We start from the raw sequence: 19,279 nt of genomic DNA, 5'->3' as shown, positions 1-19,279 counted from the left end.
CTGTGAGATGTTTCCCTCCTTCAGACTCTGTATTACAGAGTTTGAGGAGGAGGAGGAGAAGCTGTGGACTGAGGAGCAGCTCCTGCTGCTGAAGTCCCAGCAGCAGTACGGATCCCGGGCCAGGACACAGTCCACACAGGACTCATAGCGGCTACAGTTACTGACCGCCATCTGGACCGCACCGGACGCTGAACCTGCATACAGCTGACCCTGTTTACACACACACACACACACACACACACACACACACACACACACACACACACACACACACATACATGAACAGTCATCTTTATTACCACAGCAGTCTCTTTACAGTCTGTCAGAAGCAATGCAGTGAGAACATATTTAAATTGAGATATAAACTCTGAAGCTGAAGCTTCTTGTGAAATATTTGCCAAGTAAAACACCAGTTGATGATAACCTGTGATGATGATGATGATGATGATGAGCTAACACACATAACTGTTCATTGCACCTTATTTGTTTCACGACACCACTATTTTTATACTGTATATTCATATTGATTCTGCACTGGAATACTACTCCTAATACATACTCCTTCTTTAGACACTTATTCTTATTGTATTTTATTGCTTGAAGTATGCCGAGGTTGTTTTTTTTATTTAATTGTGTTGTTATTGTCTCTGTGTGTAATGCTGCTGCTACACTGTAATTACCCAGCTTGGGATAAATAAAGTCTGTCTGTCTGTCTGTCTGTCTGTCTATCTATCACTGCTGCAGCAGTGTGAAGGGTTACCTTGGTGGCTGAGAGGCGCAGGATGCTGATGGGCACCGAGGTTTCATACAGCTGAATCTCCTCGATGATGAACATCTCCCCGTCGTAGTTGACAGCCTTCTGAACGTAACCGTTTTCTATCAGGAGACAGGAAGAGGACAATCTAACACCCACTAAATAAACACATTACACAAATGCACTAAAGTATACTAAATATAATGATATCATATGAAACTAATGAAAACATATGAAGATCTAAGGAATCTATAGAGCCCAAGCATGTTAGGATACCATGTCGGGAAGTTGTTGAAAAAAAGCTGCAAAGTTCGGCTGTTTTGGCGATTTTCAAAGTAGTCATGTGACCTCTTACCTCATGCTATGTGAATGAAAACAGGCTCTCTGTGTTCCCACAAGTCTCCTCTTTATGCTGATAACATGCAGTTTAAGGCAAAAACCACATCGTTTTTCTCATGTAGCACAAATGTTCCATTTCCACCTACTGTATGTGAATATTTGTGCACACTGAGGTCCCTAAACAGACTGAATGACATAAACTGGGTATCAACATTTTTTTTTCTTAATTTCTTCAGTTTTCAGTCAGTTCATTGCAGTGAGGGCATTTCTTGAGTCTGGAGCTCAGTGTACAAAATGAGCTGCTGTGACCTCTAGGATAATCAGCCTCATGAAACTTTACAACCACAAACTAGAGACCTGGAGCATTCAGAGGATGTATAGTTTTCCTAGGTATATTGACAAGAGGGTTTATCAGCAGTTTGTAGAACAGAAGTGCTCGTCATCCAATCGCTGAAAATACAGAAATCTCCAAAATGACCAAAGTTTATGAACCCAGATATGTATGACCATTTTTATCCATTGGTATCAACCCAAAGATTGCTGCAACAACTTCTGGGACCCAGTTGAACCTGGACTGGACTTTAGGAAGCGAACACTAATGTTATGACCCTTTATTCACCATAATAGGCTTCGATAAATAAATAATTAATTAATTAAGTCATTATAATTAGATGTTTTTGACCAGAACAACTTGACACAGTGCTGAAAAATTAATCAAATGAATCTTCAGGTTCACAGCCTTCAGATGATGTCACCACTTCTATGTGGCATTTATTGTTGACCTGCTATCTCCCCCTAAACATCCACTGCCCACAACCACCAAAAAGCTCTTTGAACACTAACAGGTTAAACAAATGTTGTGGTGGCTTTAAAAGCTATTTTTTCCTTTTTTTCTTGGAAAGCACTTTGTGCTCCCAGCTTGATAAGTTTTATACAAATAAAATAACAATTATTACCATTAAAAAAAAATTTTAAAAAAAATTTTTCGTAATCTGATTCTTACTATCATCAGTAGCCTCCTGTGAGAAAACACTTTTTCCCTCTACACTGATCTAAAGTGGGCGCGGCTCAGAAACAGGCTTGCCTCTTAGTAAGTGAGCAAGTTTAGCAAGTTTGAATAAAAACTGGGTGACAGTTGGACGGTTGTTTGCTTAACTTGCAGTAATGTCAATCAAACTGAGCAATCTACAGACAAAAGACCCGATGAAACAGATTAGGGTCTGTCCCAGTGTTAACAGTGGCGCGCACTGAAAAACTGCTGAGAAACTCCCTGATTGTCAATATACCTCGGAGAGCTGTTGTAAAGTTTCATGAGGCTGTGATTATCCTACAGGTCACGGCAGGTCATCTTATACAGTCAATTCAAGTCTAAAAAACTGCAGAAATGGCTACTTTGGGGACTAAGATCATTGCATATGAATCATTTTGGGGCTCATTGAATCTACAAGAGACTCAGCTTCACAGTCATACCCAATTTATGCAATGCAAAGACTGTTCAGGGACCCCAGTATGCAGAAATATTCAAATATAACAGGTAGAAGTAACCCCAAAGTGCATGGGATGGCACAAAGTGGAGATAAATGTAAAGAGGAAACCAATGAGGTTAGACGTCAAGGGACCGCTTTGAAAATTGTCATGTCAGTTCTAAAATGTTTTAACTTTGGAGCTTTATTTGGCATCCTTCCCAAAAAGATATCGTGACATGGTTGGTATCAATGGATGCATATGATACAATATATCTATCTTCCTGTCTTGCTTTAATTCAGAGCCAAAGCCTCTACATCTCTTGCAGGCTTTGGTAGCTAAGCAACCAGGGCCAGGTGGCGTCCACCAATCAGAGCAGAGCAATCAACTTAAATCAACTGGAATTTGACACCAATGAGATAGACAGGAAAACAGCTAAAAAGTATCTCTCGAACAGACAGCTTTTTTGGCAAAACCATAATTCCTATCATTGATCCAGCTTCACTTTGAGCGTCCTGAGTTCTTCCTGAACGTCTACATATGTGTTTTGTCAAGAAAAATTAAAAAATTGTCTTTTTAGAGTGATCAGAAGAAACTGGTACCTCTGCTTTTCTTCCAGAAATTTTCCCCCCTTTTTAACATGGCGGTCTATGAGACTGTGGGTGGTGTTGGTGGATCATCTGTGCGTCCTACGCCCAAACTATAACTCTGACAGCTTTACCAGAGGATTGTGAGGGAGAAGACCAATTTTCCTACGTTTCTATGTATAAATTATTTCTGTAGAGTGCCATTTGCGGCATCGAGCGCAGTTTCCATATGTATCTTTTGACAAACTTTTCTCTCCCTCTACACTCTAGCGATGATGTCTTCAACTCTAGCCTCTCAATAGGGTAACATCGGGGGGATTTTTTGGCGTGTTTTTGCCGAATAATTTGAAAACCGTTTGCCGAAACCCTTAGAGAAGTCACAGCACACTTGTCATGGCCAAGCCGGTGGATTTGATACCTTTTTAGTGTATGTGAGACCAAAACTCTGGGAGGAGTAGTCGACCGAAAAACAACATGGAAGAAACTGAAGAATAAAATCCAGGATTAAGCCCGGTGAATAGTAAATAGTGTGCTCTTTCAAGCACACTCAATAAAATGTTAAACCTTTTACATTATAGAGAAATTCTTAATATTTAAAACCAAGTTTTTCAAGGACTTTTAACTTAAATCCATCAGAATATTCACACAGAAAAAGCTCATTATCGCCCAACATCAGTTTTCTTCTCTGTAAAACTGCACCTATATGTTGCTACAGATATCTCATAGTTTACCCGTGCCGATGAACATGACGGCGTATCTCTGTCCGTCCAGCGCCAACACGCTGTCCACCACAATCCGAGTCAGCAGAGCTCCCTTCTTGAGCAGCAGCGGGCCTCCTGTCAGCGGGTGGACGGCCTCGTCCATGAGGGGCCGGTCCCTGATGAACTGGAGGGTTTTGTCAGGAAGGTCCAGAGAGCGATTCATCCCCAGTTTACGTGCCACAGTATTGATGCACTGGAATGCAAAACTTCAATTCAGGATTGTGTGTTTTTTTTTTTTTCCAGATTTGCCTTTTAATGCTTTAACCCTCTGGGGTCTGAGCCTATTTGCCCTTTATATTATATACCACATATAGTGAATTCGGGTAATGTGGGACACTTTTTGCAATTTTGACTTTGTTATATTTTTCTAAATTTAAAAATATTTCATGTAATTTCAGTCACATGACACCAGTACAATATAAAGGTTTTGATGACTATATTTACTTTAAGCAGGAAATAAACCAGCCAAACCTTAAGTGTCCCACATTTCCCCGAATCCACCATAGAAAATGTTGGTATCCATTTTTTCAGCACAATTTCACCATGATCTGACTTTTTTTCACTTTATCCTACTTTATTAACATATTGAGCCCAAGAATACACAAAAATCATGAAATCTGAAATAAAATTATACTACTTATTACAATAAAAACCACAAATATGCTCAATGAATGAATGTTTTGGACCTATAAATCTAAACATAGGTTGCAAATATGAACATATAAAGATGAAATTCAAATACAGTACAACTATATACAAGAAATTCCCATAAAAACATGTATATTTATAGGAATAGTGTTAGCTGATTATCAGATTTAAACTATTATATATTTGGTTTTACATGACCGAGGAGCATCAAACAAAAAAATTGATGAAAGTTTCAATCTGTAATTTGGAGTGAAGTTGACAACAGAGCTCCACGTGAAAAAAAAATAAAAAATTTTTTGCATGGTCTGATCACAAGAGGATTAACAACCGAGTGTTTAGACCCACCGCTCCTGGTCTGGGGACCGGCACGTCTCCGGTGTGCATCACCCATTTGACGTGAGACGTCTCCACGGCAACAGGCGTTTTAAACTTGCCCTCGTTGAAGATATCTCGAATGGCAGACACGGTGTACGCACAAACTGCAGAGACCTGAGACAAGCTCCTGGAAACATCAAACACATTAAGTCAAGAAAACTGAACTACATTAATGTTTTATTTGTATGGTTGGAGAACACAAATTCCCTAATGCTTCCTATACATCAGAAGACTTTGAAAAGATTTGGAAAAGACTCTCGGAAAACTATCAGCTCTCACCTGCTCACATCTAAAGATGTTTAGAGTTTTTAGTCTCACACTGAGATTTTAGACAGACTGTCTATCTATCAGGGAAACTATTTACAAGACCACGTAATACGTAAACCTTTTTGGTTGATTATGAAATCTATTTCATCTATCTGGTTTTATGACTTAATAAACTTATTGGGGCTGAGTGGATCAGACAAAGGAAATAAAGGCATCATTTATTGTGACCTTATTGAATCTGGCATGCAACAAATACTCCATTACAAAAAACTAATAAAAACTCAACTAAAACTAAAGCTTTTTCCAAAAAATAAAAACTAATTAAAACTAGCAAACTCACTTTAAAAACTCATTAAAACTAACTGAATTTGAAAACAAAAATCACAACGAAATTAAAACTAAAACTAATGAAAAATCCCAAACTATTATAACCTTGCTTCCTACCTCGCTGCACATTAAAACACCCCTCAGGCTGTAAAACGACGGTTCTGACTGTAAAGACTCACGACTGCGGCGTGAAGACGGCGTAGAAGACGTTGTTCCTCCAGTCGTCGTCCTTCAGCAGGAAGACGTCCTGGACAATCGGGGGCAGGCTGGGTTCAGGGAGGGAACAATCCAGACGAGCTTTCAGGAACGACGTCCATTTCCTCTGCAGCGTCCGCTGGCCGCCCATATCCCCCTGAACACAGAGAGAGGAGTTACTCCTCTTAACAGAGAGCAGAGCAGAGCAGACAGGAAGCCTGAAGACAAACACTTTCCTAAAAAGTGATGTTATTAAACATTAGAGATTATGAGAGCACAGACATGCAGAAGGCCACAAAACGTCTCCTACAGAGCAGCAAGACACAAAAAGAGGCTAAAACTGTGGTGGTTTTAGCCTCTTTTTGTTGTTGTTACACACCTCTCTGTTGTTTTGTGTCTCTTTGTGGTTATTTTGTGTCTTTTTCCAGTTGTTTTGTGTAACTTCATAGTGAGGGACCGAGCACTGATGGGAAATTGGTCCGTCTATTATAACGGCAAATTAATCGTGTTTTTGAGGGCTTTATCATATTCCAAAACTCACCAAACTCAAAATAATTTACGTATTTCATTGGTTTCAGAAATGGGCGTGGCAAAATGACCTACTAGCGCCCCCTTAGCCAGCCCCTCACACAAGTTTGTCGCTAAGACACGAAATTTGGTACATACGTGTATCATGGGAAGACGCACCAAAAAGTCTCAAGAAGCCATACCCAAAAACGAACAGGAAGACCATCTTGGATCGAAAATGTTGTTTTGTGCCCTTTTCCACACCGCATACTTTAAACTATGACTTTAACAAGCTCCTCCTACAGATTTAACCTGATCGACTTCAGACTAAGTCAGTACCATCATAAGGCCTTTAAGATCAAAAGTTATTAAAAGCTTTGCAGACCGTCACACTATGTGGGCGTGGCATGGCGGCAAAATATGGCGTTTTGGCATAAAACACTAGAGTGTATAACTTGAACATACATTGTCCAATCTACCTCAAACTTGTCATGCATGATGATGGTTCATCACTGAACAGTTCTACATAACAATATTTCATAAAGTCCCGCCCTCTTTGATTAGCCACGCCCCTTTTCCTAACTAATGAACCGTTTGTCATAGAGACTTGCATGAGGTGTCAGTGAACTCAGCAGAGAGTCCTCGATTACCTTCAACAATCTGTGCGCTTGCAGCTTTAATTATTTTCTGTCTTTTTTTTTTGTCATTTTATGTTTCACTGTAGTTATTTCATGTCTTTTTGGGCTTTTTGTGTATCTTTGTAGTTATTTTGTCTTTTCTGTGGTTGTTTTGTGTTTCTTTGTAGTTATTCTTCTTCGTCTCTTCTGGTCTTTTTTTTTTTTTTTTACATATTTGGTGGTCATTTTTAATTTCTTCTTGCTAGATACATCTCTTTGAGTGACATTTTGCAGGTGAAGACAAGGGGGCCCCTGACAGTTTGGGCCCTGAGGCCTTGTGTCCAGTAATCCATGAAGCTTCTCCCTTTTAATGTCCTCCTCTGAATATGCCAAAGGTTATTATTTAATGACTTAATCATACCTTGCAGACACGTGCCACTCGGGACACGGCCACTTTGCTGTAGAAGTCGTACTCCATTGCGTTCTCACTGAAGAACATGTACACTTTATCATCGTCACCATCAGGACTGTTAACACTCTCACCCACAAAGTCCATGTAGACAAAGTTTGGCTCTGAAATCACAAACAAATTAAATTAATGCTTCAGACAAGTGCAGAAAAAAGTATCTAAAGCAATTAATTATCCCAAAGGGCCACATGAGTTACTGCAATGGTTGTTTTTTGGTAATTTTGTATCTTTTTTGGTAATTCTGTCTTTTTTTGGGTCATTTTGTGTCTTTTTTAAGTAATTTAGGTTTTTTTCTGTCATTTTGTGTCTTTTTTAGGTCATTTTGTCTTTTTTGATAATTCTGTGTATTTTTTTGCCATTTTGTGTCTTTTTTGTCATGTTGTGTCTTTTTAAAGTAAGTTAGTGTTTTTTCAGTCATTTTGTGTCTTTTTTTGTAATTTTGTGTCTTTTTTGGTCATTTTGTGTCTTTTTTATAGTCATTTTGTGTCTTTTTTAAGTAATTTAGTGTTTTTTCAGTCTTTTTGTGTCTTTTTTTGGAAATTTTGTGTCTTTTTTTGGTCATTTTGATACTGCCTCCAGCAGCCCCCAGATGATTTGAGTTAGCTCTAAACTATGCACACCATTATATAAAATCTGTTATGACCGGCGTTTGAAGAGGAAGAACTCACCACTGAGCCAGGAGCTCTTAAACTCGGTGCGGAGAGCCAAGTCAGAGCTGCGTAGAACCACCGGCTCAGAGCCCAAAAAGTTGATGGATGTAGCAGAATACAGGTCATTTCCTGTTGGACAGGAACAAGAGGTGAGAGAAAAATTCCTGGAAATACATTATTCATATTAAGTTGGAACAATATCTCATTAATACGTCTCCTAATGGACTCAGCCAACTGGTTTTGCAGGCTAATTAGTGCATATGTTGAGTGAGCAGGCAGCTCTAGCAGAGATATTGGCTGATTTTTTTATAATGCATTCCTGTTTTGTGTCCAGTGAATTCTGCACACACAGTTATCACACGCTGATCTTTTCTGTTGGTGCACTTTGAACGTTCAGCAGTATTCTCTCTGTGCTTTGTTCCTGTTGGCAGCAGACCTGAGTCAGACACTCACCGACCATGAGGGAGGAGTATCTCTGGAAGGGATCAAAAGGACACTTCCCCTTCCCCTCCTCCTGCTTTCCCTTCAGCCTCAGCTGTCCATTAACAAACGTCTGTCACAAACAAAGAGAGAGAGGGGAAAAAAGTGTAAAAAGGGAGGGAAAATAAGGAAAAACAGTGCCGTTTTATTCAGACACGGGCCTTTAAATGCAAATCTTTACCCAAGGTTTGCATGCTGCAAACTATCACCTTCAACTGGCCGATTACCTATATTTACCTGATGACTCACCATTTCACCAAGTATGCAAACAAGTGTTTTTTTAAATCTACCTACAACCCTCAACACTGCAAAAAAAAGAAAAGTTTGGTGAACTCAAAATTTCAAGGCAACGAACTTTGATAAAAATTTAAGTTGGACAATTAAACTAAATATTTTAAGTTTTGTTTTTGAGTTTGCTCAACTCTGAATTCAGATTTTTGTCAACTCAACTGTGTACTAACTTATAATTTTACATTATAACTTTTAATCCTTACTTCTGCTAACTTCTGCAATGTGCTGAATTGGCACGATTGTAACGCCGCTATGAAATGTCAGCTAATGTTGCGACCACAATTTTGAGTTAGAATTGATACGCTAATGGCTACTCTTGTAGCTGTAACAAGCAGCGCCACTAGCATCAGTTAGCCGCTAGCATCAGTTAGCCGCTAACATCAGTTAGCCGCTAGCATCAGTTAGCCGCTAGCATCAGTTAGCCGCTAGCTTTCGCTAATGACCGAATTTCACAACAAAGAAATAAGAGTTAGCAGAACTATTGTCCCTTGTTGTGAACCCCAATTTAAAGATATAAGTAACTCACCAACTTCTTTTTGAGCAGACAACTGGCTTCCTTTGTTGTGCTAACTGTGCTAATTATTGCCCTAAATATCAATAATTTATATTTCCAAGTTAAACCAACTTAAATCACTGTTTTAGGCCAAAAAATACAAGTTGGCTTTTTTGCAGTGAACGGAGCTTTTATTTTGATCCACATGATATTTTGCAGATGCTAAAGACTTACTGAGATATAATATCCCTTAAAGTAAACACAATGACCTGCTTTTTCTTTTTAAATAACAGTTAAAGGTTATTGTGTTGTGGTTTAGCAGATAGCATTTCATTCTCCTTTGTAATACATCCAGGAGGCTTCGTCCTCTGAGATTTGAGTTCTCTGCCAAAACACACAGTGTTCATGAACTAATGGATGCTGTTGAACAATCAAACTCAACAAAGACAATAAATAGACAAACACCGGCATTATGTAATGAAAGGCTTCAAGTATTTTTTTTTTTAATCTCAACAAAGAAGGAAGAAGGAAATGTAGCTAATATGAACTCTTGCTGAGAAAATGTGTTGACTCTATTAAATCAAATGGGGTTTTTTGGACACACCCTTATAAAAACCTGTGTAAAACAGTCATTTTTCGAGGTATATTCATCAACTATGAACTGGGAGTAGGCAAAACTTTATACTTTGGTCCTTTTGGGTTTCCCAGCTTAAAAGTCACAGCTATAACGGAGATAAAAACCTATTTTCCAGTAGGGCTGCACAATTAATCGAATTTTAATCGTGATCACGATTTTGGCCGCCACGATGAAATTAACCTGGTCGTCTGCGATATTTCCATTTTGAAATGCGGCTCTCCTTCATATCTAATCAAGCACTTTCTACACCAGTAGTCCACCAACCACCAGGGGGCGAAAGCATAGTTATGGTTTCATGTAGCTGCCTAAATAAATAAATAACAAGCGAGCGCTAAGCAGGATGTGGCGTAGTACTGGACGCCACAACAACACGCACCATTTGTAAAAACTTAGCAACTTTGCTGCTATATCTAGCGACTTTTCAGACCCCCTTAGTGACTATTTTTCAAAAAAAGCTACTTTTTCTGGTGTTATTGGAGACTTTTGGAGACTGGGCTCGTTAAGAAGAGTAAGAACGAGTCGAAGCACCACAGTCCTCCTGCAGCAGTCTCTCCCAGCTGCAGAGCCAGAGGGGATGTTAACCCCTAAGTGTCAAGTCTGCAAATTGCTAACAGGTTAACAGTTAGCTCTGTAGCAGTACAGTGTGTATGTGCTAACAGGCTAACAGTTAGCTCTGTAGCAGTAGAGTGTGTATGTGCTGCTGCTGCAGGAGGTGTTCACATAGTGATCTGTTTGTTTACAACAAGCACCAGACACTAAAAACTGTTCCTCCTGTTTGTTTAAAAGTAGTGCAATAAAAATGCAGATGTTTTCCCTAACATGATGAATAATCGTGATTACAATATTGATCAAAATAATCGTGATTATAATTTTGGCCATAATCGTGCAGCCTTATTTCATTTAACACCAGCAGCACTTACAGTGAGAGAACATGCATTTGCTCCAAACTATTTTAAACAGCTTTCAGTTAACTTTGCCTTTTACAAACATTTCAGGTGAATTTGCTAATGGTGGTTAAAGAAGACATATTATAAAATGCTTGTGCACATTTCTTTATCTGTCTTCCTTCCTGTTGTATGCCACTTGCAGGATCATTGGAAACATACGGCCCTCCCTATCTGAGTATCTCCACCCATGACCTGAGAACGACCCTCGCAAAGGAGCGCTATATTTTCTCACAAGCTTTTTAGGGAGGGAGGCTTCAAGAGACAGGCCCTTACACTGAGCGTCTCAAACAAAGGGAGAATATATGGTTGTATTCAGACAATCAGTCGGAGAAAAACAATGTGTTTTTTAAACATTAAACCATATAAACATGTTCCAATTGAAACAGAAATACAAGTATGAGCCTGAAAATTAGCATAATATCTTCACCGCAAACATAACTGCTTGGCTTAAAGCATAAATTAGGTGATATTATGTATTTTTCACAAACAAGTGCCATGAAAAGTCCAAAACCAACAATGAAAGTATTGTTTATCAAAGCATGATGTGGCCACAATCCTCCATTACTGCAAAACACACCAATAAGCCACATGGTTTAGCTTTTCATGGGATTTCTTGATAATATATATATATATATATTCGGAAATGTTAACCATGTATGCAAAACCTGTGTTGGCCCTGAGAGCTCACAGCGCTGCAACTTAAGAAGACACATGCAAATACACAAAACACAAGCAAACTGAGAAAACATCTTCATCAATTTGACAACACAAGAGCAGCATTTAGAAAACAAAGACCACAACACAATAACAAAACGCGCTGCAAAGACCACAACACAACAGAAGTGTTTCCAGAGGACACTTAAAAGAGATGCACACGTCTGGACACACTTGTGATATTATCATTATTATTTCAAGATAATTATAATTTCACGTTATAACGTTACAACATCATAGCATGCTAACGTTAGCCGGCGATCAATAGCATGTTAACATTAGCGGCCAATCATATCGTGCTAACGTTAGCCGGCTAGCAAGACCAAGACCAACACGACGAGAGACCAACTAAAATGTGTATCATTCATTTATTTGATTTGTTTAACTCCAATGTGATTGATACGGGCTAGCGGGCTAAAGCTATATATCGCGTCATAACATGAAATTATAATTATCTTGAAATAACTTGATCATATCACATGTGTGTCTAGACGTGTGCATCACTTTTAAGTGTCCTCTGGAAACACTTCTGTTGTGTTGTGGTCTTTGCAGCAAGATTTCTAAATGCTAGGCTTGTGTTGTCAAATTGATTAAGATATTTTTTTCAGTTTGCTTGTGTTTTGCGTATTTTCATGTGTTTCCTTAAGTTGCAGCGCTGTGAACTCTCAGGGCCACCGTACAAAACCACCTGCTTTGGAGTTTCAGTACTTTGGTTTGTAATCAAAGTAAATAAAAAGGGTTTTCAAGTGATTGGAATGACTCAAACCAGCACCACAACCTAAGCTAACAAACAGAAGTCCCGCTAAGTATCTAGATATTGTGAAGATGTTTACTCACCATGTAATCACAGGTGGGGCTGAAAGCGTTGGTGCCACACACATACATGGTGGTGTCGTTCACTCTGTGCAGGGTTCGAATGTAGTTTCGGCATTCCACCTGCAACAAGATCCAGAGAATGCCAAGGTCAGAGCTCTGTTAGTGCAGCCGCAACAACACAAACATACCACACACACACACACACACACACACACACACACACATAGACTGAGTGCCTGTGCTGCCTGGGGTCGAGCCTACAGGTCAGGGCTGTGGATGTGTGGATGAGCATTTTCATCTTGTGCCTTTATTTGGACATCCAGTAAGGAGCTGGGAGCCAAGCACTTCAAAGCGTAAAGACTTGAAAAGGAAAAAGGCTCTCATATATATAAATGATTTACAAATGCAGAGAGATAAACTGCATGTGGGAGTAAACTGCTTTCAGTCAAACAGTCATCCTTAAAGGCTGGATCCTCACCCTGGAAGGAACAGATAGCAGGCAAGCTCTGTTGTTTTTCAGAGACACAACACAAACCTCAGCATGTTTCCCTTTGTACGTGCACTCCCTCTGCTTCTCCTCGGTGACTCGCCAGTACACCTGCATCAACACAGGGAGAGTGTCTTGTCAAAGCACACGGGAATGGTGTCGCAACCCACAAGTCATTGTTTATCTAGCGTCAGGAACAGCCAGTCCACAGGAGGAGGAGGACCTGCAGGCTGGGACACCACTCCTTCACTGGTTACTGGTAGCTGTGTGACTTCACTCATGCATCAACAGTTCACAGTTCAAAAACACCTTTATTCTTTCTAATTCATCATGCAAATGTGCACAAACCAGATAGAGAAACAGTGTTGTGCTACAGTGGGAGCAGTTCGTTACGCAATCTTGTGTTTTTCTGTGAGCAAAATCTTCAGCCAAAATACCCATTTTCAAAAGAAGGAGAACAGATTATGAAATGTTCCTGAGATCAAGATGAGTCTAAGAGGTCATGAATTCATGAAAAGGTACAAGATGTGAAAAAAAAATGTTGCAGCTTTTTTTATCTAACTTAGAAAATACTAAAAAGTCCTTCATATCAGACATAGTTAGGAACAAATATTAAGCAGAGCTGCTAAAAACTTTGAAGAACCGCCAACATAATTCATATAATAATCAAAAAAGACAAAAAATGACCAAAAAAAGACACAAAATGAACAAAAAAGACATAAAAAAAATCTTCTATTTCCAGCTCAAATTTGTGTCATAAATTGTTGCAGCAAGTTTTGGGCTGATACCATTTGTTACACACAATTGGTGCTTAATTGGTAATTTGGTGCAATTTTCTTAAATTAAAAAAATGAATAAAATGGTCAAAAACCCTCCAGAATATTACATCGCCAGGGTTTTTAATATACTGTTACAAGAAACAGTATTATCCAATAAATGTGTCAATATGTGTACTTCTGATGAAGTACAAATATTATCTCAAGACTTTTCTTTAATTAGTTTTCTAATAAACGATAAATAAAGCAACTTCTCATCAATAAATCTACTTTCTGTTTAAGTCCCGCCCACTTCTGGGTTAAACCGAGGACAGATCAGGATCATTAACTTGGTTGAACGAATATAAATAATGGTGTGTTCGCTCTATGATCCATAATAAGGGAGGCCAAGTCGGCCTTGAGTGGCTCACTGATTATTTGATGAAATGCCTTCAACCATCATAACAATCATTAATGTTCAATAAATCTTTCGTTTTTAATTGGCAATAATAAAAAGTTAATGGATAGCTATTTAATACTGCAACATATATCTTGATATCTGATTGTTCTGCAGACACGTGAGTGTTTATCAGTCGTTTTATAACAGAAAACAGCCAGACCTGCACGTCAACATGAATGTTTTTATCCCTCTATAGGGCAGCTATTCTCAACCTTGGGCTCCCGACCCCAATTGGGGTCTCGAGATGATTTCTGGGGGTCGCCAAATCATTTTGGAAGTCAGCTCTGTCTCCACTGTGTTAAAGTGTTAATGTGTTTTAGTCTTTTTGGTCATTTAATGACTTTTTTTTTGTCATTTTGTGTCTTTTTTGATCATTTGGTGACTTTTCTGGTCATTTTGTGTCTTTTTTGGTCATTTTGTGTCTTTTTTGATAATTTTTTGGTCAATTTGTGTCTTTTTCGGTCGTTTTGTTTCCTTTTTTTGGTCATTTTGTGTCTTTTTGTGGTCATTTTTTGTCATTTTGTGGTCAATTTGAGTCCTTTTTTGCTTAATTTATGTAATTTTTTGGTCATTTTGTGGTCAATTTGATTCTTTTTGGGTAATTTTGTGTCTTGTGAGCGTGAACTGTGAGTGTGAGATTGTGTTCAGTGTTTTAGTCTCTTTGGTCATTTTGTGTCTTTTTTTTGCTACATTTATGTACTTTTTGGGTCATTTTGTGTCTTTTTTTAATAATGTTGTGTCTTTTTTGGTAATTCTCTGTCTTTTTTAAATAATTGTGTGTCTTTTTTAAATAATTGTGTGTCTTTTTTAGTAATTTTGTGTCTTTTTTGGATCATTTTGTGTCTTTTTTGTAATTGTGTGTCTTTTTTTGGTCATTCTGTCTTTTTTAGTCATTTTGTGTCTTTTTTTGGTGATTTTGATACTGCCTCCAGCGGCCCCCAGGTAATTTGAGTTTGAGACCCCTGCTGTAGTCCACAGTCTACTGTTATAAAAAAAATTAAATTTCTTTAGATTATGTTTATTTATTTAGTCTATTTTAAGACAAAAAAACACTCCAAAAATGTTTCTAATGCGCACCATAGAGGGTTAAATAGGGTTAAATGTGGTGACATGTTCTTACGGCAGACTTCCTGACGGAGACGTCGTTGATGTCCAGGGCGTAGACGGCCTCTCTGGCGCCCAGCAGCAGGACGCCCAGCTCGTCTCTCAGCAGCATGGTGGAGTAGTTGAAGATCCCGTCTTCTCTGAACAACTTCAGCTCGTCTGAAAAGGAGAAACTCTGCTTTACTTTCTGCTTCTCAGCTGCTGGGACTCTGTGGGAAAACGCTCCCCAGCAAAAACAAAATGCAAGTTCATGGAAATCTTCGGCACAAGAATGAAAGTGGAAGTTCAACTGTCATGGAAAAAATGTTCAAATGCATCCTGAAACCTGCAACAAATTCTGGTGTTTAGCGCTCAGACTGAGGAGTAAATCCTCCAGAAACACTAAAATGTGCCGTGACATTTAGACTTTGTGACTTATTCTGGAAGGTGTCGGCTCAAAAACAGCCATGACTTTATTTTAGGAAATTATAAACTAAAAACTTTGAGGAACCACCGACATAATTTATATAATAATCTATAATCTTTGTATTATAATTACATAATTTATTTATATTATTTATTACCCTTATCTTCTATTGAGGATTGGGGGTTGTTGTCAGTGGATTTTAGGGAGAAATAGGAGGTCAACAACAACAAACACACATAGAAGTGAGATTAATTTGAGATGCAGCTCAGTATTTTCTTACTTTACTTTCTCATTTTTCTAGCCATAAATGTCTAATAAAAATGACTTAACGCACGTCTCAAACTCAAATTACCTAGGGGCCGCTGGAGGCAGTATGAAAATGACCAAAAAAAGACACAAAATTACCAAAAAAACTAAATTACTTAAGAAAGACACTAAATGAACAAAAAAAGACACAAAATTATTTTAAAAAACCCACAAAATTACCAAAAAAAGTAATTAAAGGGACCTTCCACACACAACACGGTAAAGTGCCATTCATATAAAACTCACATTAAACTTTCATATCAAGGTGGGGGCCACCAAATATCATCACGGGGGCCATAATTGGCCTGCGGGCCATGAGTTACTCATGACTTAAAGAATCAAATAATCAATTGAGTGAAACAATTAAGGTGTAAGGAAAAGTCTTTTTTTTGGTAATTTTGTGTCTTTTTTTGTAATTTTGTCTCTTTTTTTGTAATTTTGTGTCTTTTTTTGGTAATTTTGTGTCTTTTTTTGTAATTTTGTCTTTTTTTTAGTAATTTTGTGTCTTTTTTGGTAATTTTGTGTCTTTTTTCATTAATTCTGTGTAATTGTAAACAGATCCTGGTATTTATTGGTCAGCCTGAGGAGTAAATCTTGCAGAAACATTACAACGTGCCGTGATATTGAGACTCTGGGACTTACTCTGGAAGGGGACAGTGTTTCGGGGGACACAGTATTGATCGTCGGGTGCAGCGAAGGAAACGTGGAGCATCAATCCCCAGACGATGCTCAGGGCTGAGAGGAGAGACATGGCTCAGGGTCCAGGTTGGTCTCAGAGTGGAAGAGCTGCACAGTCCAGCTCCGCCACCAGGACTCCTGATCAGAGACAGACCATGGTCCAGGGTCTCCGTCCAGACGTTGTTATAGGGTGGTGAGGTTAGTGTCCTCTGACGGCAGTTCATAAGTATGTTGGACCAGGCCTGATGAGAGCAGCGCAGCAGTTAGAAGTCAGTGAGAGTATCTATGTCGGCGTTAGCCTCCAGCGCAGCGCTAACGAGCTACTGGTGTCCTCAGTAGGAGGAGCAGCAGGAGCCATGCTGGCCAGCTACTGCAGAGGGAGGCTGGAGGAGATCATTTTAATGGAGCCCAGCGCTAGGAGAGAAGGAAAAACAGCTGTTCAATTATGGAAAAGATATGTGACATGAAGAGACTTTAATGCTGGAAATGATATATACATTAAAACAGTAGTTCTCAACCTTTTTGAGTCCCGACCCCCAATTTAACATGCATGTTGTCTGTGACCCCCGCTCTCTGAACACAATCTCACACTCACAGTTCACGCTCACAAGACACAAAAAAAGGACTCAAATTGACCACAAAATGACAAAAAATTACCACAAAAGACACAAAATGGCCCAAAAAGGAAACAAAATGACCAAAATAGACACAAATTGACCACAAAATTATAAAAAAGACACAAAATGACCAAAAAAGACACAAAATGACCAGAAAAGACACAAAATGAACAAAAAAAAAAGACTAAAACACATTAACAAATGAACACTGTAACACAGTGGAGACAGAGCTGACTTCCAAAATGATTCCCAAAAATACATCGCTAATTTGGGGGCTTTATCATATTCCAAAACTCACTATATTTGGAATATACGTCAGTCTCCAGTGAAATTTACATATTCTAGGGGTCCCGGGAATGGGCGGGGCAAAATGACTCAACAGCGCCCCCTAGAAAGTCAAGAAAATTGGGCCCCCAGCACAGGAATGTCGTAGAGACACGAAATTTGGTACATACGTGTGTCATGGGAAGATGCACCAAAAAGTCACAAGAACCCATACCCTAAAACTTACAGGAAGTCGGCCATTTTGAATCGAAAATGGCTTTTCTTTGCAGTTTTTTTGTGCCATTTCCACGTTGCATACTTTAACAAACTCCTACAGATTTAACTTGATTGACTTCAAAGTTGGTCAGTAGCATCAATAGGCCTTTGACATCAAAGGTTATTAAAAGCTTTGCAGACCGTCACACTATGTGGGCGTGGCATGGCGGCAAAATATGGCGTTTTGGCATAAAACACTAGACAGTAACTTGACCATACATTGTCCAATCTGCCCCAAACTTGTCATGCATGATGATGGTTCATCACTTAACAGTTCTACATAACAATATTTCATAAAGCCCTGCCCTTTTTTATTAGCCACGCCTCCTTTCCCTCACTAATGAACCGTTTGTCCTAGAAACTTGTATGAGGTGTCAGTGAACTCAGCAGAGAGTCCTTGATTATCTCGTCCCTTCAACGATCACTGGCCCCGGCCCGAGTAGAGTGGAGCTGCATATCTGTCCATGCAGCAAGATCATTTCCCTCAGATTTAGTGTTTTTATCTTGCTTTTAGACATGCCTTTTTTGCAGTGTATCCAATTAAAGTTAGGGACTCACACAAGGCAGAACAGTCAAAATCCACCAAGATATCCTGACTTTTAGTGGAGGCCAAAAACCACTGGATCCTACAAATAATGCAACTCAGAAGCATCTTTCATTGAACTCTCGCTGCCTGGAGAATTCCTCTCAAGTTTACCAGCTCAGTATCAGCAGCTTTCTGACAGAAACTCTGCTTAGAATAAAGACAAATAGTACACAGAACCAGAACAGATTTAACCTTAAATCAGAGTCTAGCACCACTTGAAGACTCATAACTGTAAAGTTGACAGAGGAAACTGATGTCAAGTGAAACTCTGCCACACCGACCCCCACTCTCTCTTCCTCCTCCTCTCTCTCTCTCTTCCTCTCTCTCTCTCTCTTCCTCCTCTCTCTCTCTCTTCCTGTCCTCCTGCCTGATAAGAGGCTGCTTCCTGTGGGCTCAGCGGGGTTCAGCCAGCCGAGGGGATCACTTCAGGTCTGGACATGCATGTAGATCACAATAATTCACAGCTCCAGCGCTGCGTCCCTCCCTGGGACTGGTGCAGAATTAAGACCTTCCACTTTTTCTTTGGCGAGTTTCTCGTTCTGTTTTGACTAACTGAGCAGCGCAGCCTCATGCAAAATTCATCAAGGCACTTTTTCTCAGAATAACACACAAAGAATACTTGAGAGCAGACTAGCAAAAGGTAAAAAACTACACTCTTATCTTCTGGGTGCACACTGCTCAGAAAGCAGCCGCCGCTGCAGCACACAGCTGTTCTGCAAGTGTTGTTTAGATTTTTTAGCTCGCAGAGAATAAAAAAAATAAATAAAACACAGCAGATTTCACAGATGCATCCTTTGAGACACACACCACAGAGTGCTCGCCTGTTGACAGAAAATGACAGAATCAAAATTTCCTCGAGAGACACCAGGCGCTCGCTCCCTCGCGCCTCTCAACAACTTCAGTTTGTGCGTTTTGCAACAAACCGCCGCGCTCACACCTTGTTGTTACTTGACACAGCGGGACGAGCCGCTGCATGCAGACGCTGCTCCGTCTGTTGTCACG

At 39.4% G+C, this 19,279-nt stretch overlaps 1 protein-coding gene across 1 annotated transcript in view; it reads right to left on the bottom strand.

Moving 5' to 3' along the window:
* The window catches only part of si:ch211-129c21.1 (uncharacterized protein LOC563087 homolog), a 33,148-nt gene that overhangs the window by 1,950 nt on the left and 11,919 nt on the right, over window positions 1–19,279 (bottom strand). Inside the window, exons 2-13 of the mRNA XM_059341719.1 lie at window positions 16,499–16,948; window positions 15,161–15,303; window positions 12,874–12,936; window positions 12,360–12,458; window positions 8,414–8,513; window positions 7,979–8,089; window positions 7,263–7,414; window positions 5,702–5,874; window positions 4,899–5,055; window positions 3,876–4,098; window positions 761–876; window positions 1–210 (exon numbers count right to left, since the gene is read on the bottom strand). The exon at window positions 1–210 is cut by the window's left edge and continues 13 nt beyond it. Coding sequence (XP_059197702.1) covers window positions 1–210; window positions 761–876; window positions 3,876–4,098; window positions 4,899–5,055; window positions 5,702–5,874; window positions 7,263–7,414; window positions 7,979–8,089; window positions 8,414–8,513; window positions 12,360–12,458; window positions 12,874–12,936; window positions 15,161–15,303; window positions 16,499–16,607 — 1,656 coding nt within the window. The 5' untranslated portion in view covers window positions 16,608–16,948. The remainder of the gene's footprint in view (window positions 211–760; window positions 877–3,875; window positions 4,099–4,898; window positions 5,056–5,701; window positions 5,875–7,262; window positions 7,415–7,978; window positions 8,090–8,413; window positions 8,514–12,359; window positions 12,459–12,873; window positions 12,937–15,160; window positions 15,304–16,498; window positions 16,949–19,279) is intronic.

Source organism: Centropristis striata, chromosome 9, assembly GCF_030273125.1.
Source record: "Centropristis striata isolate RG_2023a ecotype Rhode Island chromosome 9, C.striata_1.0, whole genome shotgun sequence".
Classification (NCBI taxonomy): Eukaryota; Metazoa; Chordata; class Actinopteri; order Perciformes; family Serranidae; genus Centropristis; species Centropristis striata.
The sequence above is the reverse complement of the archived record's forward strand: the minus strand, read 5'-3'. Positions and strand labels throughout refer to the sequence as shown.